Source organism: Betta splendens, chromosome 17 (assembly GCF_900634795.4).
Source record: "Betta splendens chromosome 17, fBetSpl5.4, whole genome shotgun sequence".
Taxonomy (NCBI): domain Eukaryota; kingdom Metazoa; phylum Chordata; class Actinopteri; order Anabantiformes; family Osphronemidae; genus Betta; species Betta splendens.
The window spans coordinates 7,293,599-7,313,352 of NC_040897.2; the positions used below are offsets into that span (position 1 = coordinate 7,293,599).

Here is a 19,754-nt window from a genome sequence, read left to right on the forward strand (position 1 = left end):
CTCCCAAAGTATTATTCATTTTCTAACATTCTGTTGCAGCTCCAGCTCACTGGAACACAGGAAGGATGTGTAGATGTTGTGTTTGTAGCGGCTCTTGAGCCTGGGCCCTCGTGACATCACAGGCATTTTTAACGTCACACCCTGATGAACAGATTGTCAGAAAGGACTGATGGCGACCAAGATCAGTTAACTATTTACAGGCTGATCTTTACAGGGTTCCTCTCTGGATTTGCTACCTAACCACTAAAACACAGCCTTATTGTTGTCGGAGGACGTTTCTCACCGTCAGCCTGTGTTTCCCTCTAGTGGTTGACTGAGGCCAGTGTGTCTGTTAATGTGGCAGTGTATTTTGATCATAATTGTTTGTAAAGTAATGTTTTCTTTTTAAAAGCAGGCTGCCTTTTGTTCTGATCACAGACCGACCCGTCACCAACGGACACTCGAGTCTTTGTCACATGTTACATTAGGATTTTTTGCATCACTCACGCATGTTTTGTTTTGTGACATTACCTTGATACTAACACAGTGGTTTTACTGTTACACACTTACTGGATCTGAATTACTCAATTCATTGTCATTGTTCTCAGTTCAGTCGTTGTTCACATCCAGGAGCAGGAAATAATTCGCTATGTTCTGCTCTTTATTGTCTCACCCCGTCTCCCAGACAGGTTGTCATCACAGATTGTGTGTCAGGGTCATTGTTGTGTAGTGACAAAGCTTCCAGTGAATCGCAGTCTGCTCTGAAAATGCAAAATGCAGCTGTAATAAAAACTCAACAATGGAAATATTAATGCTTTGCTTCAATTCTTGAGTCTTTTGTACTCTTTGAATCATTTTGTTCCTCAGAAGACCACTGAATAAAAAAACACTGTCACAGTAACTGGTAAAGGTTTGACAGGAACAGAATCAGACCCAGAGTTAGAAACTTGATTGGCACATGCTAAATAAAGATGAAGTTGACTCCATTACAATTATTTATTAGAAGTGAATTCTGACATTTAGATTCATTCAGATTATATCAGATATATCAGACATCATACATTAAACATTTGGAACTACCACATTAGTCATTTTGCACATGTCAGATGTAGACATGTAAATTAATGTGCTAAAATTTCCTTCAATACATACACACACAATAGTGTTTAGTGTTGATTTCAACAAGTGTTAAAAGTATTAAACGACTCGAGTGATGTTCTTCACAGTCAAGTTAAAGTTGATATCTTCCTGCTGAAAGCTGAAAAGCTGAGAGACACAAATCATTTTAAACAGCAGAGCCCAACATTCCTGTAAATCAAATGCTGAATTGGTTTGATATTAAAGGAGCATTAATGAATATTTAATTTTTAGGGACATGAAAGTGAAGAAGATTAGTCAGTCACCTGTTTCAGAATTTGAGCGAGTGTTGTTTCATTCAGCTCGTGGTTGGACCGAACAGCTGACTGAAGGATTGCCACATCTGTCACATGGATTTCATAAGGCACAATGTCAAACCTTAAGAATTGAAAAGGTAATGTTTCTTGTAATGTCCAATGTTAATTCATGTTTCTTTAATTTAAAACCCACGTACATTTCTGTATTGGCTCAGACTTGTCTGCATTTTCTTCTGTTGTTTGCAGAAACAAAGCTGATGCTGTTGTTATCTCTTTTGTAGAAGAGGAAATAGTTGCTGGAGAAACAATAAAATAAATCTCAACCAGCTAAATTTTTTTTTTCCTTACTTCTAAATGTTCAGTGATCTTCATCTACTTACTTGCATGTGAATCGAATAAGAGCAAACATCCAGCAAACAGCACCGCCGGCAGCATGTTGACTTTATTATAAGAACGAGCCTCGTCGTGGGAGAATCTTGTGTCGGCTACAACAGAGCCGGTGGGTACTTTTTTTCTGTGCAGGGAAATAATACTTTACTCGGGGGGGCGTGGCAAATAAACAACAATACCTGGGTTCTACAGAGATTTACCTGACCTGGAACACTGCAAGAGAACAGAAAGGACTGGAATGCATTCTGACACCGCTCATTGTATCTAGCATTGCTGATATACAGGGCATCCAGCAAAATATGTTTTGGAAATACTGTTTTATTAACCTTTTAAAACAATAATACCAGAACATTTTAGAGACAGAATCCTTGTTTTGTTTTATTGACATGCTTTTGTATCAGGTTGGTTGTCAGAGAATAAAAACATGTTTCTCTTTTTAAATTCAAAATTGTATATCAATTCATCAAACGAAAATCCTTTCAGGCTACAGGATTTGCAGAACAACAATAAATATATAAATAAACACAGTATGTGACCAAAGCATCCAAACCCATTAGAGAACAACACTGCAATGAATAATAACAGCATGCAATAATAGCATGACACAAAAACTATCCTAAGATAAAAGCCAGTCATTTAGAAGGTGTAGTGAAATGTGCTGATTCTGTGTAACTAAGGTTTCTTCAGCTTCCTGCTGCGGCTGCTGCTGCTGCTGCTGCTGGCGACGCTGGACCGTCTGGAGGTGGTGGGAGGGGGGGTCGTCACAGGCAGCTCCAAACCCAACTCCACAGTCTTCAGTGCAGAGGACTGAGGCGCAGGCGACCGGGGGCTGCTGCCGGCGGAGGACGCAGGAGATCTACAGTGCACGTTACGAAGACATGAGGGAGCGCAGCAGGCTGAAATCTGTCTACTGTTGCCCATGGGCAGCAAGAACAGATCATACATAAATATAATAGTCTGACCTGAGAGACACAGAGTTGCGGGCGGAGTTGGCCTTCGAGCTCCGGTTGCTCAAAGCAGAGGAAGATGGAGGTGGAAAAGAGAGGTTGGCCTGGAAAAGGCAGTGACGCCAGAGCTTAGTGGCTTCACGAGGGTTCAGCACAGGCTGCAATGGGAGCAGCGTGCGTTTCAAACCTGCAGGAAGTATTTCTCCAGACTCGATCGAAGCTCAGGGTTGTCCTCCACAGCCTCATTCAGCATCTTATCCACAGACCTGTTGAATTCTTTCAGCTCCCTCAGCCTAATCTCCTTCTCCTCGGACGTCTCGCCCTTCGTTTTCGACGCTGAGCGGATCTCTTTAGTCAGTTTAGAGCACTAGCACAAATGATGGGAAAATGATCAGTGCGATCCAATACAACGCATCACTGCTCATTGCACGTAGCAATAACTTGGATGCAGGTGGAGCCTGTACCTGCTTGGCTGCTCTGTCTATCTTTTCTTGCTGGGAAGCGACCTCTTTGCTCAGTTTGCCGATGAGCGACTCTTTGTGCTCCATCTTCTCCCTTTCCACCCGCTCTTCTTGCAGCAGGCTCTCAAAGGTATTGTTCATGTCCTAAAAATGACCAGCGGGGCACAAACACTCGCACGTCAGACACGGTTAATGTCACCGAGTGACTCACGGAAACACGTGACGCAGTGGTTCCTCACTGCAGGAACAGAGATGGAGAAAGAACTACTGTGATAATTACAGGCAGCCGTATCTGATAACAGTTTGAGGATTGGCATCTGACCTTTCCTTAATCCCTCTAATTGTTCAACAGCTGCTATAAATAGCACTAACCTGCAGGTCCAGTTGAAGCTCCTGAACTACTTTCCTCTTGTACTTCAGCATTTCTTCAGCTGCTCCCAACTGTTCTTCTAACTTCTGCTTCTCCTGGTGTTCTTGACCTAAAATCAAGAAAAAATATGTATCTGTGCTTCAAAGACTCCTACAGACCAATCAAATAACTTATGAATAGCCTGCTGCCACACGCACCAGATTCATTGACTTTGTTGAGGGATTTCCGAAACGCAGAGTTACTGTTATCGAACAGCTGGATGGTGTTCTCCAGACCTCTGTTCTCCAGCTCCACCTGGCGGATTTTAGCGTCCAGAGCGTCTCCCTTGCGCCTCAGCTCCTCCTTCTCCTGTGCAGCCTGATGAAGCGGATTAGAGTCGGTGCATCTCAGAGAGGCAGGCTAACCATTCGTTTGACGGGTGCATGTGTCACCTTGGTGATATAATAAGCCTGCGACTTCTCCTCTTCGCCCTCGGGAGCTGCCATTGAAAGCGTCATGATCTCAAAGCGTTTCTTCATTATGTCGATCTTGGCGAGTTTCTCATTGAGTTCAACGCTAAAACAGAATCAGTGAAGTCTGATTAGAGGTCATTGCATACGTTAAAAAAGATGAGCACGGGTCGTGCCCTCCGCTCGCGTTACCTCAGCTGCTGTCTCTCTTGCTCAGTGACTTTGAGCTGCTGGTTGAGCATTTCTCTGCGCACCTTGTCCTGAGCTTCTCTCTCCTTCATGGCTTTCTGCAGCTCCAGCTTCTTCGTCTCCAGAGACAGCACGGTGTCCGCTTTGTCGTACAGCAGATCTCTGATGCGCTTGACCTCGATCTTCATGATGTTGTGCTCCACCATGGCGTCCTGATGAGAAACACGAGTGGTCAGAAACACATGAGAATGAGAAGTTTTGTTCCATGTGTTTCCTTTATAATTGGTCGAGTGCTGTTTTAGTACCTGTTTCCTCAGTCGGAGTCGCTTCAGCTCCTTTTTAGTGGTATCACACAGTAGCATGAGTTCATCAACCTTCTCTGTCAACCCTGTCTTTTGAACTTCCAACCTCTCCATCTCCTTCTTCAAATTGCGGATATCACTCTGAAAGAGACAAGGATGCGTCCTGGATGGGCCCATTCTACAGGTGTGCTTTGCAGAATGATGATGTCATCAGCAGACCTCTGATTCCTTGAGTGTGTTGCTTAACATGTTTGCTTTGGTCTTCTTCTCTTCTAGGGCTCTGGTCAGCTCCGCGATCTTCACCTCTAGCATCTGTTTCTCATCTGAGTGAATGTCACCCTGCAGCCGGGCCAGTTTTTTGACAAGGCTGTTGATCTTGATGTCCTATAATGCAGAGAAGTGAGATGAACTGAACAGAACTGGTGAATCAGAGTGATGTGAGTTCACACGTGTGTGATGGTCAACTTGCCAGTTTATTAATGGTCTTCTGCTGGTTTATCATGTCTTTATCCAGTTGTCTGAGCTGGTTGTTCAAACTGGTGATAGTGGATTTACTCCTCAAAACCTGGGCAACAGAATCTTTCTCCTTGGTCTTTTCAGCCTGCAGTTGCTCTTTACCTTGAAACAGTTCTTCCCTGCAGGCACGAAGCTGCACGTCCAACTCCTGTAACAAAGCACCTGCCAGTGACAAACTAGTTTTGTCTAAAATTTATATTATCAAGTTAAATAATGTAATTGTATGGGATTATAAAATGAATTGTTTTGCTTTGCTGGTAGTCAAACATAAATTGGGAAAATTTATCTTTTAAATTTAGTGATATTGCATTTGTTTTCCTGCTATAACTATAGTTATAACACGTTTGAAACAACTAAATCTTAAATCTTCCAACTGCCACCACACCAGATCAAGGAACACACAGTGGTTCACCTTGACTGCCTGCTCCTCATCCCTTAGGAACTGGTCCATCTGAGCAGCTTTCTCCTCCTCACTTAGGGCAGTCTGAGTTTCATCCTTTAGCTTCTCTACCAGCGCAGCGTTGTACGTCCTGGCCTCCTCCAACCTACAGCACACGGGTAAAAACACAGCTCAGCTCCTTATGAGCTCTATCATTTGTCTTCATTGATGGCTGTAGCATTTGACTGACTTGTTATGAAACATCTGGATGTCCTTCTTCATCCTGGATATGTTTGACGTCAGAGATCCCACCTCAGTGGTGGCTTTGTCCAGCGTGCCTCTGCTGGTGTCGAGCTGCAGGAGATCAGATCACCATCAGATCACCACCTCTAACCGCTAGATTTAAGATGAGATTTGATTTACTACTAGCAGTGCATGACGCGTCGAGCGCTGTTTGAGATCTTAACCTCGTCCTGCAGTCTGCTGCAGTTATTTTCATGCTCCTTCAAAACGTGCCGCAGCTTCACAGCCTGTTGACTGGCTTTGGTTATCTTTCCCTCCGTCTCCTTGTTGTTCTTCTTCTGCATATCCAGTAAATGCTTGCTCTCCGCAACGGTAGCATTCCTTTCCCTGATTGTCTGGTTGGCCTCGGCGAGTCGCTAAAAGAATAAAGGAATGACACAGGAGTGTCGGTTGGAGCCTTCATTTCATGCATCGTGCAGAAAGGCCGCCGTTATCCTACCAGTGCACACTGATGCATGTCAGCGTCTCGATGCTTCATCTGCTTGATGGTGTTCTCCCACTGGTGAATCAGCTGTTGTGTCTCTAAATGCGTCTGCTGCAGATTCTCTATAGTCCGATCCAAAGCGATCTGTGTGAAAAGCAGAATATAAAACGTTTATTATAACTGTGTGATACAGTGGTTGATGCATTTATACAGTACCTGTGTTTTCTACATGGCTGCCAGTGAAAAACAATATGTTACAGCTTAATTTATGCTGATTACAACCTAAACTCTGGTTTCCAGGAAAAATGTCGCATCACTGTTAAATTAGAAAACTATTTTCAATAGTTGCTAGTTAATGACTTGTGACATTAACAGAGAGAATGTGGTGTTTTCAAACTGTACCTGAGCTGTTATGGTCTCAGTCATTTCCTTGTCGAGTGCTTTGCGCTTTTCATTGGCCTCCAGCTTCTTCTTCTCTATGGCCAGAGTTAGTGACTGAATGAGGAGATTTTAGGGCTGTTAGTTCAGGACTAGTCGGAACTGAAGTAGAACAGAAATAAAATGTTTGATCTCTATCCAACCTTGATCCTCTGCTCATCTTGCTGAGCGTACTTGATGATGGCCATCGTATCCTCATGTTTGCACTTTGAGTCCTCCAGGAAAGCGCTCATGGTCTGCTGGTCCCAGTTCATCTGAGCTCTAAACTCGTCTAGCTTCTGTTTAGCCTTAAAGGCCTGGTTCTGGTGACACAGATGTAGGTTAAATCGCACAGTTTGCAACCAACTTAAATGTTCCTTTTGTACATGTTGGCGCTGCCTTGAACCTCTAGCATGTCACTCCTCTCTGCCAATGATCGAAGCTCATTCTCCATCTTGGCGTTCTCCTGTGCCAGACGACCCGTCTCTCTCTCTGCCAGGGCTGTGAGGTGTTTCTCCATCTCCTCCTCTTTTTCAATGGCCCTGCACAAAGCCTGCAGGCAAAGGATTCACCAACACCACGTCACTGACACTAACCCAGTTCCTGGAAAAGACACACGTCCACCTGATACACAAATGGTGTATTCAAATAAACCCACCTCAGTATTTTCCAGCTCTTGTTTAACATTTTTGAGGCTTTCGGCCTTAAACTGCTTGTCATACTTGTTTTTCTCAAGTTTACTTTCCAGTTGCGTCAACTCGGCCTCTTTCCTACGAATCTATTGAGAAAATCGTCAGTTTAAAAAAGACGTTACTTGTTTATTTAAGCAAACTATTTCATTATGGTTGCCGTAAAATAATAATAATAATTCCCCACTCACCTCGTCTATCAAAGCCTTGTTCTCGGCGTTGGGCTCGGGGATAGCGAAGCGCTCGTCCCATCCCGTCTCCGACAACACTGCGCTAACCGTGTTAAGAACTGTCGACATTTTTCTAAATTATAGAAAGTTAAATGAATACAGAAATAACAACTAAATAATTTTGAGTATCACGAGCTTAATTAATGAAGGTAAATCCCATTGGTTGCTCTTTCGGTGGTTTCTCTCGCCTTTCTTTCTCCGTTGTCAGTTGCCCATAGCAACCTCACACGAGGAGGCAACGCGAGACTAGGTAGAAAGCAAGTGATCGCTTAAAACCTCGCGCGACCCTGTTTACTGTGCTGCAGGCTCTCAGTCCCATTACAATGTTTCTTCTTGGACGTTTTTCCTCATTATCTTTGTCCTTTTCGATGTAACTTTACATTATTTACCTTTACCGCCACCTGTTAAAAACAGTAGTGACGTTAGAACACAAATATTAATTTTGCTTATAAACTCCATAATATTTATAAAGCCATAATAAATAAAATGTAACTGGAAGGGACAATAATCTAATTTATAGAAAAAGCTGTAAACTAACAAAATAGAGGTTATAAGACACATACTTTACTAATCACTTCACAAACTGGGTTTTGCAACTTTCAACATAGAAAATTGAAACATTTATTTTATTTTTCTGCATTTGTGCACAAACAGCCTTTTTCTTAAAAAAAATTACAATCAATGTTTGTTACTGTCTTGTGACACAAATGTATCCTAAAATAAAAACAAAATCAGAAATGCACAGGAGTAATAAAATTCAATATTTAAAGAACATCCTTTTGTTAACCCCATTTTTATATTTCCATTCAAAAGACTGTCTGCTTATGAGTGGAGGCCAGCCACATCCATAAAAGACACAGGCTAGGACTCCTCAAGTTGGTTTGATAACACACACACACACACACACACACACGCACAAGGCCCATGCTTTACAAAACCACCCCAAGTTGACCAAGAAGGAGATATGCCTTTTTATGCATGTACATAAACACACATATATAAAGTCTCTGCTGTGAAAATATTTCAGTCCTGAGGGTTTGAAAGGCAACATCATTCTTAGTTCAGTGTGGTCCTCATGTCCTTTACTCTGCACAAACATCATATGGAATCCTTTTTGGCAGAACAGTCCTTAAACTGCTGTGCTTTTGGTCCCGATATGAGGCCGTGCAAACTCCACAAAATCGTCAATAAGAACAGGCCATGCTCCTATTGACAAAGAACAGATGTTAGATAATGTGACTTTGAACAGAATACACGTGAGTACATAACACGAACAACAGTGTGTCAAAAGTTGTTTAAGTATCGCTAATAGTGATAATGATGAGCTGCCTCGTTTGAGTAACAAAATAACTAATTTGCAACAGAGTGAAAGTGTACAGACCTTCCTCATCATAATTTGACATGTCATCTGTGATCATTGTGCTAAAGTCCAGTAAGAGGTTCCAAGTGTCCTTGGGAATTGATCTTTTGTGGTGTTCCTGTAAAACATGCAGAAGTTGAGATGCTGTCTTTGGCCTTTGCATTTACAGTATAGTATGGAGTGTAACAATTAACTCACAATTAAAAATTTGTTCCACAAATCCAAGAACTTGAATCTTCCAGCAAGCACTAAATTCCAATATGCAATTGCCATTTCTAAATCTGCACAGAAAAAGAAACATGCTAATAAACATTCAATGAATAAATACACAGTATTTATGATGACACATAAGAGACACTCACCCAAACCTTTCTGTCCTGGATTCTTTGCAAAATTAAATGTAAACTGGTAAAAGTCCTTAAATTTCCCTTGGTCCTTTAATTCTTGCTCCATCTTTGGCAGCTGAGCTTTTAGGTTGTCTATACTGTCACACCTTGAAAAAGCAAAAAGCAAACTTTTGCTGGTAAATGTTTCAGTGAATTTATAATAATGATATGCATTAATTAAGCATCCAAGAGCAGTAGCTAGGTAAATTCTAAGAAGTATACAGCCATGCAACTTTTTTCACCTACTGAAGAAAAGACTGAGGACAGAAAGACCTACAAAATCTAAAAGTCTGCAAATGAACATTTCGTGCATTTTAATAGTGTTACATTGCTATAGTGTGTGTTTGAGTAAGATAGGGGTATAATCTGGTTACTTTACAAATTCAGGTTCAATTTTGAACTATGTGACTATGTTGAAACACCTCTAGGGCCCTGAAAATAGAAGTACTGTGCAAAACGTAGCTGTGCGTTTGACACATATTTATAAAATGTTTTTCCATTATGGTAATGCAAAAAAAACGCAAAATCAATCAGTGGAAAATAAAATAAAAATGAAACACTGAAAGCATGTTCCTACCCCTGTTCTGCCATGCCATCCATGAATTCTTGTTTTGAGAACTCGCATTGTGTTGCTGCCTTGAACTTCCAGGCTATGAGGAGGACACTTATACTGGCTGGGTCCAAACCCAGATCATCACAAAACTGTTGAATCCCATCAATACCAATTTTGTTATCATCATGAGGATCTAGGTAAAAAAAATGAAAAGAGTGTTGTGATCGATTATTATTTCAAGGCTAAAAAAGAAGGACTCATTGCTTGACTGTAACAAATTAAAATTATATAGAGCATTAGTGGCATTTGACCCTAATATACCAACAGGCTTTCCATACCTCTGTATCTGTTGTACAGCTGTTCAAGCTTTTTCTTGTCGAAGGTCCACTTTAGATGTGAGACATAGAGCTCTGGACTTTGGAAAAACTTGTCTGTGGCAACATCTAGTTTCCAGTCATTTTGTGCTAGACATGTCAGTGCCGTCTTCTCACTGGACTGTGTGAAAATCATGAACTGGCGAATTTTATCCTTTTGTGAGGACTTCAACTTGTTCTAGACAAAGACAAGCAAACAACACAAAACAGACAGAAACACAGTTAGTTTAATGTAAAACACTGAATTAAATAAATCAAACACCTAGCCAATTAATATGTATATCATCTTACAAAATAGCCTATTATTCAAAAACATCTGCATATTACTATACGACTATTGTTATGATGATTACTAAGGGAATGCTATCAGTTAGCAAATGCAACACTGACCCATAGTGAAGACAGACAGAAAACAGGTGTTATGACAGTTCTCTTAAAAGTAAAAAATTGTGTTTTCTCGGACACAATTGCTACATTCGAATAAAAGAGATGCCTGGTAATTTTGCATTCACAACATTAGAAAAGTACGTAAAAATGTTAGCGTTGCAGCAGTGTGTAATATGTTGGCTTAACAGCTAGCATGCTATGCTAGCTAACTAGGTTAGCTTATGAATGCTAACGTAAAAGCCTAGGTTTGGATTGGTTTTTATAAACAATATTACAGCCACTGGCAGATTTTCTTGGCTATATAGATCAGTCAACAGTAACAGTTTATGGTTATGAACGCAATTTTCATTTGAACCACGGTAGTTAAATAAAAAGACAATTTTCTTACCATGTTTGTCTTCGCCTGCCTGCCTCCTTTCCTCCCATCAAGCTAGCCAATGCGCGTCAACTTACTTATGACTCACGTAAAAATACGTTCCGGTGGAAGCACGACTCCTCAAAATAAAGGCTTGTAATTAAATTCCTTTTCGATTATGTTATTCCGTAGCGAGTAAAATTCTTCATCTTTTGTATTTTTTCTCACTACAACAACACTTTATTTTGGCAGTTTATTCAAGCCCGTTATTCCTGTTATTAAGTTGAACTGTTAACAAGGGTAAGTTTTTATTGTGAAGCACTTCCCGGAATTGACTATGGAATTCGTAAAGATACGCACATTTTCGATGTCCGACCTATCATTTATCTGGATGTTGAGAACAGCGCTGACACGATTTCAAACCAAATGGAAATCGTACAAACATCGGTTTGTGCCTTGGGTTGTACTTAATCTGTCTAAAAATGAGAAAACTCTGCGACAGGTGACGGAGCGCTGCAAAGACAAGGTGGTGCCAGACGAGGAGGTTTCACATAGCCTGTTGAAGCTCTTCAGAGTTCTGCTCAGGAGCCACGGTGCTAATCTTGACTTCCGAGCAGTTCAAACTCACTTCGTCAAACAAGTAAGAAGTGAAGAGGAACGCTGCGGCGGAAACCTCGATGCCACGTTACACTGTCTCGGATTCTGCATTGACCGGAAGCCAAGCACGTTGCCCTTTGCAGGAACTGGAGTGTTTGTCACCAAAGGATTTATACCCAAAGGAACCACGGTTGCTATGTACCCTGGCACAGTATATCAAGCCTATGAGCCGATTCTTCTCCAGTCCATCAGAAACCCTTTTGTATTCAGGTGTATCGATGGTGTGTTAATTGATGGAAATGATAAAGGCATCTCTAGGATGGTCTTTAGGTCCTGCAGTGGCAGGGACAGAATAGGACCCTTCATGATGAGTGACACCAGCTGGTTGACGGACTGTCCCCAGAACCCGCTTGCCGTGGGTCAGTACGTGAACAACTGCTGTAATGAGCGGCCTGCTAATGTGTGTTACCAGGAATATGACGTGCCAGAGAAGTTTCCCATTGAGCTTCGCCGGTATCTACCCAATGTCAACTACAGCCTGGACACACAAAGGCCTCTTCGCTGTGTTGTGCTTGTATCACTCAGAGACATTTCAGAAGGGGAGGAACTCTTCTCCAACTACTATACCATTGTGCATTAGAGTCAGCACAATTATTATGATTTGTAAAGAAATGTAGTATTGAAAAGTATATTTTTAACAATTCAAATATCACTTTTACTTTCAAGGCTTTTTACTGTCATTTCAATGTAAATCGTCATGTAGAGTGAAACTTCCCCCAGGATCCCAGTGCTACAACATAACAATAACTTAACTCTAGAGCTGAGAATTTTTAAACAAAAGCTAAACAAAAAACCTACATAAAGCGCACACGTACTTAGCGGTGCCAACTAAATAGTGTAAAGGGAAACACAAGTAATACTTAGTGTTGTGTAAACTGTCTTTTGAGGTGAGTGTGAAAGAATGATTTGTATGTGTTGATTTATACAGATGTGAACTGCATCAAATACTTGTCCTGTTTATTTCTGTACACTAGTGTATTGTATGCATGTAACATATTCTAATCTACTATTTGTCTCAAGGGATTACCAAAAATATCAATAGCAATGTTGGAAGTGCCTTTTTCTTCTGCAGTGTAGGCCAATGGCAAGTTACAGACCATGTATATGCCTTTTTTTAACTTACCGTTAAGGTTTAAAACCAGATATAAGCTGCTTTGCAGGACATTATTTCTACAGCCCTGCGAGCAACATCTGATATGTGCACAGAGCTGCATGCAGCAAGTTAATTCCTGACTGTAAAGTAACACCCTGCATTCTCTGGTGCATATCTGAATAACATTGGTTTGGTAAGTCAGTGGGTCCTTATCTTATAGTTAGTTTGTTCGTATTGTGGTTTGTATTTATGTCAATATCACAATATTTCATGAAATACACTTGTATCCCAAATGTCGCACAACCTTGTCAGGAATAATTTTGGCCTGTCAGAGTCACGGTAGCAGCCTAACCACAACTTGTTACTGCAATATCCGTCCGCCTAGAAATGTAGTCTGAAATATTTCCACAAATTCCTTGGTTATCCACATATACATTTTATATAGCGGATAGGGAATAGCATGTAGTGTAAAGCGAAAGGTGTTTCGACTATTTAAGAGAATACTAATAACAACAGTAATTATTTAGCCTGATCAGTAAAAATAGTCCGGCTGCATAAAGGCAGTTGGCAGCGCCATCAGCGATCTTTCCAGTCGCATGCTGAAGTTGGGAGCGGATCATGTCTAGCGATTCTGCTGATTACAACAGGTAAAGTCGTGTTATTGATCTTTTCTATGAGAACAACAGTAAGTTTCTTTAATGTGGGGAGCCACGTCACGTTGTCTGTACTTCACGTGTGTCCGAAATAGTTATTATCCTACTAGCTAGTACTAACGATGTCGGACCTTGTTGCTAGCGCTTAGCTTTGTTGCGTTAGCAGTCTAGCTACACCGCATTTGCAAATTGCGGTTAGGAGCTATTTGCTTGAAGTTTTAAGTAGTGCGACATTCTGTGTTGTCAGTTGCATGGTTTCTTTCGCATTAAACAGCCGTCTAATAATGTAGCTGATATTTTATTGAACGTCTGACTAGCTGGGCCTACTCGCAGGCAGCATACGCTACCGTTGATAGCACAGGCCCAACTGTCCGACATATTGGCTAAATGCGAGTGAGGCAGCGCTCCATGTTGAGACGTGCTGAGTGTGCACGTAGGTTCTTGTACGGTTCTGCTACACAAGTTAATGCGAACCACAAGTGGCATGTGAGCCGGTGTGAAGCTCTCGACGTTACATAAGTGATTTTTTTTTTCAGGGCCAGGTGTTTGTGCTCTGCTCGTGAAATTTGGCACGTGCACCCACAGAAGCCCCGAACTGTGTAACAAGACACTCTGGGCGTAACCCGGATCCAGGTCGACTTGTGCGCCACACTCAAGTAGTGTTTAGTCGTGATTGCTTGAAGTTAACGTTAAACGTGAAGCGTTTTGCGTAGCGGAGAGTTGACGCGACTTACCTGCCACATGTCGGCCCTTTCATGACAGACCACGTGGTGGGGTTCGTTGCTTCTCAGCGTCGTTTGAAGTGATGGGTCGATCAGGCACTTGCATGGTGTGCTATTGGTTATGGGATTTAATCCTAATGTGGATTTTATGACACTTGTTTTTTACAGCTCAAGAGATAGAGACCATGGGGGGCCAGATGGAATGGAGCCTGATGGTGTCATCGAGGTAAGTGTCCATTTAGGCTGCCGATATGGTTTTACATGTGAAAATAAGATTAGAGATAAATTTGCTGTAACTTACGAGATAACCCCTCTTACAGAGCAACTGGAACGACATTACAGACAACTTTGATGATATGAACCTGAAGGAGACTCTTCTCAGGGGAATATATGCATATGGGTTTGAAAAACCATCTGCTATTCAACAAAGAGCAATCATTCCTTGCATTAAAGGTAAGAACCCCCTTGTTCAAATTGTATTATAGTAGAGTGAAATGATGCTTCATCTTTCGGGACTTACCCAACAATGGGGACAATTTTACAACCACTGATCACTCCTGATAATTTTCTGTTCTATGATATGGTCTTACGCCATCTCATATGGAGACACATTTTGCATTTGAATAAATCAGGTCTTTGTTCGGGTAACCATTTCTGTCCCCTCTCCTTAGGTTATGATGTCATTGCCCAAGCCCAGTCAGGCACTGGCAAGACGGCCACGTTTGCCATATCTATCCTGCAGCAGCTGGATATAGAGCAGAAGGAGACTCAGGCTCTGGTGTTGGCTCCCACTAGAGAGCTGGCTCAGCAGGTATGCTGTTCCTGAGGTCACGATAACCTCAACAGTGGTCTAAGACCTAAGCAGCATATTGAGGCCACTGATTCGAGCCAAAAGGTACCGTTTTTAAAAAAAATTGTCAAAATTTCAAATTCATACCCTCTTAAGATTGGTGTAGTCTCTGTCCATGGCTGCATTGGTCTCAAAGGTGATCTGGCTTGATTGACTTGATTGTGCTTGGTTGCTGTGGAAAACTGGGGTGATGTGATGGTAACCATCTTTCGGGACTGACTCTATACTGGAGAGTTTATTTACGTTTACTGATCACCAAACGGTTATTCTGCAGTTTTGAGTTGCATGTCATGCCATATTCTCTTCTGCACTTCTGAGCTTTCTGTTGTGGTTTCTGTTTATTAGATCCAGAAGGTAATTCTGGCTCTTGGTGACTACATGGGGGCGACCTGCCATGCTTGCATTGGTGGAACCAATCTCCGTAGCGAAATACAAAAGCTGCAGGCAGAGGCCCCTCACATAGTGGTGGGCACACCTGGACGTGTGTATGACATGCTTAACAGGAGACACCTCTGTAAGTTTTCTCTTTGCAGCTGGAGAGCTTTTTTGTAAATCATTTGCCACAGTTTGAAAATGTTTCCCTTACGTTCCTGAACAGCCCCAAAATGCATCAAGATGTTTGTTCTTGATGAAGCTGATGAGATGTTGAGTCGAGGCTTCAAGGATCAGATTTATGAAATCTTCCAGAAATTGAGCACAAACATTCAAGTAAGTACCTCTTGATACAGTTGTAGCACAAATGTGTGCCTTGTGCCCTTCTGCATTAACAGAAGTCTGTTATAATTGCGTGATTCAGCTTTTGTTTCATGCAATAATGCTAACAGACTATTGCGCGGAAGGAGATTATTTTGCACTGTACTGAAAATGAGATGTGGTCGAACCTCTTTCTTAATGTTCGTTGGCCTCGGTCTCAAGGTGCAGTGTCACATTTGATTTGCATTAAAGTTGATTATATTGGAAGAATTCAATGCTTGACTTGTTACGCATTTCTTTAGGTGGTTCTGCTTTCTGCCACCATGCCAGCAGATGTGTTGGAGGTGACTAAAAAGTTCATGCGAGACCCCATTCGTATATTGGTGAAGAAAGAAGAGCTTACCCTTGAGGGTATCAAGCAGTTCTACATAAATGTTGAGCGAGAGGTGGGTTCATTTATTTGTAACTATTCACAATTGTTTTTTAGAAATTTAGGCTACCGAGTCGGTAATTGCCTTCCCTTTTTAAAGCACCCTGCTGAAACTGCGGCAGCCAGGCCTCTGGTTTAGCTCCTGTGGCCATGTAAGCATGGGTATATCAGGGAAGAAGATTAAAAGCACAGTATCTGAAATGAGGCTTGGGGGAACCTCTTTCTTAATGTTCAATGTCCATTGTCTCAAGGTTCTGTGTTACATATGATCTGCTTTTTTGACAAAGCTGTTATTGAAGCAAACCTTGTTACAGGCTTACATTTGGACTTCACAAGCTAATGTTGGATTGACTTTTTTGTCTCATATTTCTAGGAGTGGAAGCTGGACACTCTGTGTGATCTGTATGAAACTTTGACGATCACCCAGGCTGTCATCTTCCTCAACACCAGGAGAAAAGTAGACTGGTTGACAGAGAAGATGCATGCTAGAGACTTCACAGTGTCTGCGTTGGTAAGATACCCCTTCACCGTTTATTTATAGAAAATGGCATTATGGTCTAGCATATATTTTTGAAGTTATTTGCTAACTAAAGTTATTCTCGAATAGCATGGCGATATGGACCAGAAGGAGCGTGATGTGATTATGAGGGAGTTTCGATCTGGCTCAAGCAGAGTGTTGATCACTACTGATCTTTTGGTTAGTATGAAGTTACTGGAAAAGTAGGGGGTACTCATGGGAATAAGGTCACACAACTGAAATTAAATTAGGCCCCAAATGAGTGTATAAAATTAAAGCTGTTTTTACTTGGACATTCAGGTTCATTCTATACAATGCAAAGGAATCTAGTATTTGAGGACAGTCAACTTCAATATGTGTAGGGTTATATCCACTTGGGAGATGAGAATGATTTTAAAAATGCCTTTTTTTTTTTTTTTTTCTCAGGCTCGTGGAATTGATGTCCAGCAAGTTTCCCTGGTCATTAACTATGACCTTCCTACTAACAGAGAGAACTACATTCATAGGTATATGCAAATGGTACACTCTGTGCACCAGATGTGCTGACGTGATTCTAACATGTTGGTTTTTTTATTTTTTTCCTTTCCAGAATTGGTCGTGGTGGCCGCTTTGGCAGAAAAGGAGTTGCTATCAACTTTGTCACAGAGGAGGACAAGAGAATTCTTCGAGATATCGAGACGTTTTACAATACAACTGTGGAGGAGATGCCTATGAATGTGGCTGACCTGATTTGAGCCCTGAAACTCTTGGGTTTCAGGGCCACTTTTTGGGTTTTGTTTTTTTTTTTTTTTAAACACAGTGATAGCGATCGTCCACTTGCATTGTGCTTATTATTCGAGGGGGAAAAAATCTTCTCAATGCTAAACCTTGGATCAGAATTTTGGTATGTGTTAAAAGCGAGGTGACTTCTATTGTGGTCTCTCTCTTTCTCGGACAGTTGTAGATTCTGGCCTCGACAGCCTACGGGTTGGAGCTACAAAGCCATGGGGTCTGTAAACATTAAGGTCCTTTTCAGGTATTTCTTTCAATGTTCAATAAAAATGCGTGTATTCGATGTTCTCCACCATTTAGTAACCTACTTGTGGACTAAAAGGTATAAGTGCTGTATAAAGTCTGCAAACTATGTTATGCTAACATATGTGCGATGTATTGTGGGCCCACTTAAGAGGCATTTGTCATGTTATACTGTAGATTCACTTGCTTTTTTTGTTATCTTTTGTGAATGTGTTAATTTAAATGTACCATATTTTTTATCCCACTTGCTCTCAAATTTCCTCACTGGTTGGCCATATCTTGCTGACATGGTTTTACCCTTAACAGAGTATATTGCTATTTCTCCTTGACTACTTTTCAGATTTCCTCCTTCCAGAGTTGTATGAATGTCTTAATAAACTAAAATTGCTGTAAGTAAACATGTCTGTTTTGTAGAACTAGTTCAGCTGAACTTGGTATTGTACATTTGCCACATGGTTTGCAGAGGCAAAAGTTAAGAATAGGAATTGAAGCATACTGTTTGTGCAATTCTCCATATGCTGATGAAATCAAAACTTGAGTTAGATTTGTGAAGAATGAGAGCACCACCATCTGGTAAACAAGTGCAACTACTGGTTTTAGTATTGATGCATATGTTAAGACATGCCAGCCTTGCAATACTTTTTAATACCACAGATCTAATGACCAGGAGTTTTAAACAGGGTTTTTTTGGTTTAGCTTTTTTTCCCCACTTTGGCGAGATCTTGCCTGAACTGGGTTCTAGATTAGCACTGCACTCCACTCATAACTGTCAGACCCATTTGATCTACTTTAGCATTTTCTTCTTTGAACAAGGAGCAGCTGTACTGATGGAACACTCTTTTCCTGTAATTGTAACTGTTGTTACAATGGATATTCTTATCCTTCATCCTGTCCAAAAATGGTGCGTAATATACATAGACTTGATGGATGAAAAGAACGTGATTAGAAACTTCAGAACTGCACTTTTCTTTTAGTTGGAATATACACCTGTAGGAGCCAATATTACCCTTTTGCGTTTTGATTTCTACTACAAGGGATCGTGCCACAGCCCTTTCATATACTAAGCAGCAGGAGAAGCATTAACAAACTCAACAGATTGTCCTTACTCTTATCAGACGCTATTTTTAAAAGGAAGTGTCCGAACATCAGCAGGATTTCGCAGAAGAAGAAAGAAGAAGCTTAAGTCGGTTACGTGAGCAGGGAATGTAGAAGTCGTTTGCTTCTTAGTTCCAGGAAGTACATCTACTTTTATCAAAAGACTCATGAAGCAGCTTAATCTTCAATGCACAAGGTCCAACATCCTGCTACGCATCAAGCTGGTTAGTAGCGTCCATGTAAAAGGCCTGGACGTCCTTTCTAGAGATTCCAGAAGCTTATTCACAGGAAACCATTCCCGTGTCAAGAAACAACATTCCCCATCGAAAGGACATTGAAAACTGACAATACTTCAGCAACATCAAAATTCCAGAGTACGACTGCGACCTGCAGCTTTTAATTAGAACTAACGCATCACATCTCATGGAGCCGTGGGAGGTTATTAGCAGTCAAGACAATGTGAAACAGATATACAGTGATTCAAGATTCATTACACAGAAGTAAATGAAGAACCAAGTGGATGAGCTCCAGCACCTGCAACATTAGTAATGAATGGATGGAACAAAACCAACAGGAAGCTGAATATTGTGGTTGAGCCCAGAAGGTGTCAAACCGCCTACAGTCAGAATTCGAAGAGCTGCAAGAGAAGAACGGAAGCGACCAGGAGCAGCGTGCTGACTAGAGACCGACTCCAGAACAAGCTGAGCAAAGAAAGGAGATCGTTTGAGGAAGGAGACCAGCGAAGAGCAACGACTGCTACCAGCGTGGTTGTCGCCACAGTAAACGGAACCACCTGCTCATCATGCCTGTTATTGCGACACGAGTTGCGCCAACGTCTTATGTGAACTCTACAAACATCTGCTGCCTCTGCAATGTTGAAAGTGCTGGAACAGCTCATTTTTGTACTCGACCATAAAAACATGTTCATTATGTCTTTATGACACAAGGATCATGCGTCTTTGTGCATATAAAAGTCACCATGCTAACAAACCTGCAGGTCTTCATTCTTGTGCAGTATTTCCTTATGAGTAGGTCACAGCACCTCAAACCACATTCACACTCACCTCATCTCACTGTACATAGTCTGTACATGAACATTTTAAATTAATCTTTCCATCAAGTGCACAGTGAACTATGTCATCTTTATATGTATGGTGTGATGCACCACCCGCCAAC

The 19,754-nt window shown here is 41.4% G+C and overlaps 4 protein-coding genes and 4 non-coding genes across 8 annotated transcripts; 6 read left to right on the top strand and 2 right to left on the bottom strand.

Annotated features, from left to right (window-relative positions):
* Positions 1-2,128: 2,128 nt before the first annotated feature.
* Positions 2,129-7,911, bottom strand: ccdc39 (coiled-coil domain containing 39). The gene is made up of 20 exons (XM_029131801.3): positions 7,401-7,911; positions 7,179-7,298; positions 6,927-7,073; positions 6,685-6,843; positions 6,506-6,598; positions 6,119-6,247; positions 5,844-6,035; positions 5,627-5,730; positions 5,410-5,542; positions 4,951-5,145; positions 4,701-4,865; positions 4,485-4,622; positions 4,183-4,391; positions 3,973-4,096; positions 3,739-3,898; positions 3,544-3,650; positions 3,175-3,315; positions 2,898-3,077; positions 2,726-2,814; positions 2,129-2,619 (listed from the first exon to the last, which is right to left on the bottom strand). The coding sequence occupies exons 1-20, from the start codon at positions 7,506-7,508 to the stop codon at positions 2,436-2,438; spliced, it is 2,877 nt and encodes a 958-aa protein (XP_028987634.1). The 5' UTR covers positions 7,509-7,911; the 3' UTR covers positions 2,129-2,435.
* Positions 7,912-8,046: 135 nt separating this feature from the next.
* dcun1d1 (DCN1, defective in cullin neddylation 1, domain containing 1 (S. cerevisiae)) lies at positions 8,047-11,219 on the bottom strand. The gene is made up of 7 exons (XM_029131806.3): positions 10,888-11,219; positions 10,077-10,290; positions 9,763-9,931; positions 9,162-9,292; positions 8,998-9,080; positions 8,821-8,917; positions 8,047-8,645 (listed from the first exon to the last, which is right to left on the bottom strand). The coding sequence occupies exons 1-7, from the start codon at positions 10,888-10,890 to the stop codon at positions 8,569-8,571; spliced, it is 774 nt and encodes a 257-aa protein (XP_028987639.1). The 5' UTR covers positions 10,891-11,219; the 3' UTR covers positions 8,047-8,568.
* setd9 (SET domain containing 9) lies at positions 11,218-12,953 on the top strand. Its single transcript, XM_029131803.3, has one exon. The coding sequence runs from the start codon at positions 11,222-11,224 to the stop codon at positions 12,089-12,091; it is 870 nt and encodes a 289-aa protein (XP_028987636.1). The 5' UTR covers positions 11,218-11,221; the 3' UTR covers positions 12,092-12,953.
* Positions 12,954-13,097: 144 nt separating this feature from the next.
* On the top strand, positions 13,098-17,881 carry eif4a2 (eukaryotic translation initiation factor 4A, isoform 2). The gene is made up of 11 exons (XM_029131802.3): positions 13,098-13,251; positions 14,148-14,205; positions 14,300-14,432; positions 14,651-14,790; positions 15,175-15,343; positions 15,428-15,537; positions 15,825-15,968; positions 16,326-16,463; positions 16,560-16,649; positions 16,896-16,975; positions 17,059-17,881. Exons 1-11 carry the CDS (start codon positions 13,223-13,225, stop codon positions 17,201-17,203), a joined length of 1,236 nt encoding a protein of 411 aa, XP_028987635.1. The 5' UTR covers positions 13,098-13,222; the 3' UTR covers positions 17,204-17,881.
* Positions 14,467-14,536, top strand: LOC114845228 (small nucleolar RNA SNORD2). Its single transcript, XR_003783841.1, has one exon. It is a non-coding gene; the product is annotated as a small nucleolar RNA SNORD2 (small nucleolar RNA).
* Positions 15,015-15,087, top strand: LOC114845227 (small nucleolar RNA SNORD2). Its single transcript, XR_003783840.1, has one exon. It is a non-coding gene; the product is annotated as a small nucleolar RNA SNORD2 (small nucleolar RNA).
* Positions 15,583-15,760, top strand: LOC114845226 (small nucleolar RNA SNORA81). The gene has a single exon (XR_003783839.1). It is a non-coding gene; the product is annotated as a small nucleolar RNA SNORA81 (small nucleolar RNA).
* Positions 16,037-16,219, top strand: LOC114845225 (small nucleolar RNA SNORA81). Its single transcript, XR_003783838.1, has one exon. It is a non-coding gene; the product is annotated as a small nucleolar RNA SNORA81 (small nucleolar RNA).
* Positions 17,882-19,754: the final 1,873 nt, after the last annotated feature.

Coding starts and splice junctions, on each gene's coding strand:
- dcun1d1 (XM_029131806.3), bottom strand. Junction 9,293..9,762: donor GATGGCATGGCAGAACAGGG/GTAGGAACATGC, acceptor TGCTTTTTCAAG/GTGTGACAGTATAGACAACC. Junction 8,646..8,820: donor GTCAAATTATGATGAGGAAG/GTCTGTACACTT, acceptor CTTTGTCAATAG/GAGCATGGCCTGTTCTTATT.
- setd9 (XM_029131803.3), top strand. CDS start 11,222: ATGTCCGACCTATCATTTATCTGGATGTTGAGAACAGCGCTGACACGA.
- ccdc39 (XM_029131801.3), bottom strand. CDS start 7,508: ATGTCGACAGTTCTTAACACGGTTAGCGCAGTGTTGTCGGAGACGGGA. Junction 6,248..6,505: donor CTGAGACCATAACAGCTCAG/GTACAGTTTGAA, acceptor CTTTTCACACAG/ATCGCTTTGGATCGGACTAT. Junction 3,651..3,738: donor CAACAAAGTCAATGAATCTG/GTGCGTGTGGCA, acceptor TCTTGATTTTAG/GTCAAGAACACCAGGAGAAG.
- eif4a2 (XM_029131802.3), top strand. CDS start 13,223: ATGTCTAGCGATTCTGCTGATTACAACAG. Junction 13,252..14,147: donor GATTCTGCTGATTACAACAG/GTAAAGTCGTGT, acceptor TGTTTTTTACAG/CTCAAGAGATAGAGACCATG. Junction 15,538..15,824: donor AATTGAGCACAAACATTCAA/GTAAGTACCTCT, acceptor GCATTTCTTTAG/GTGGTTCTGCTTTCTGCCAC.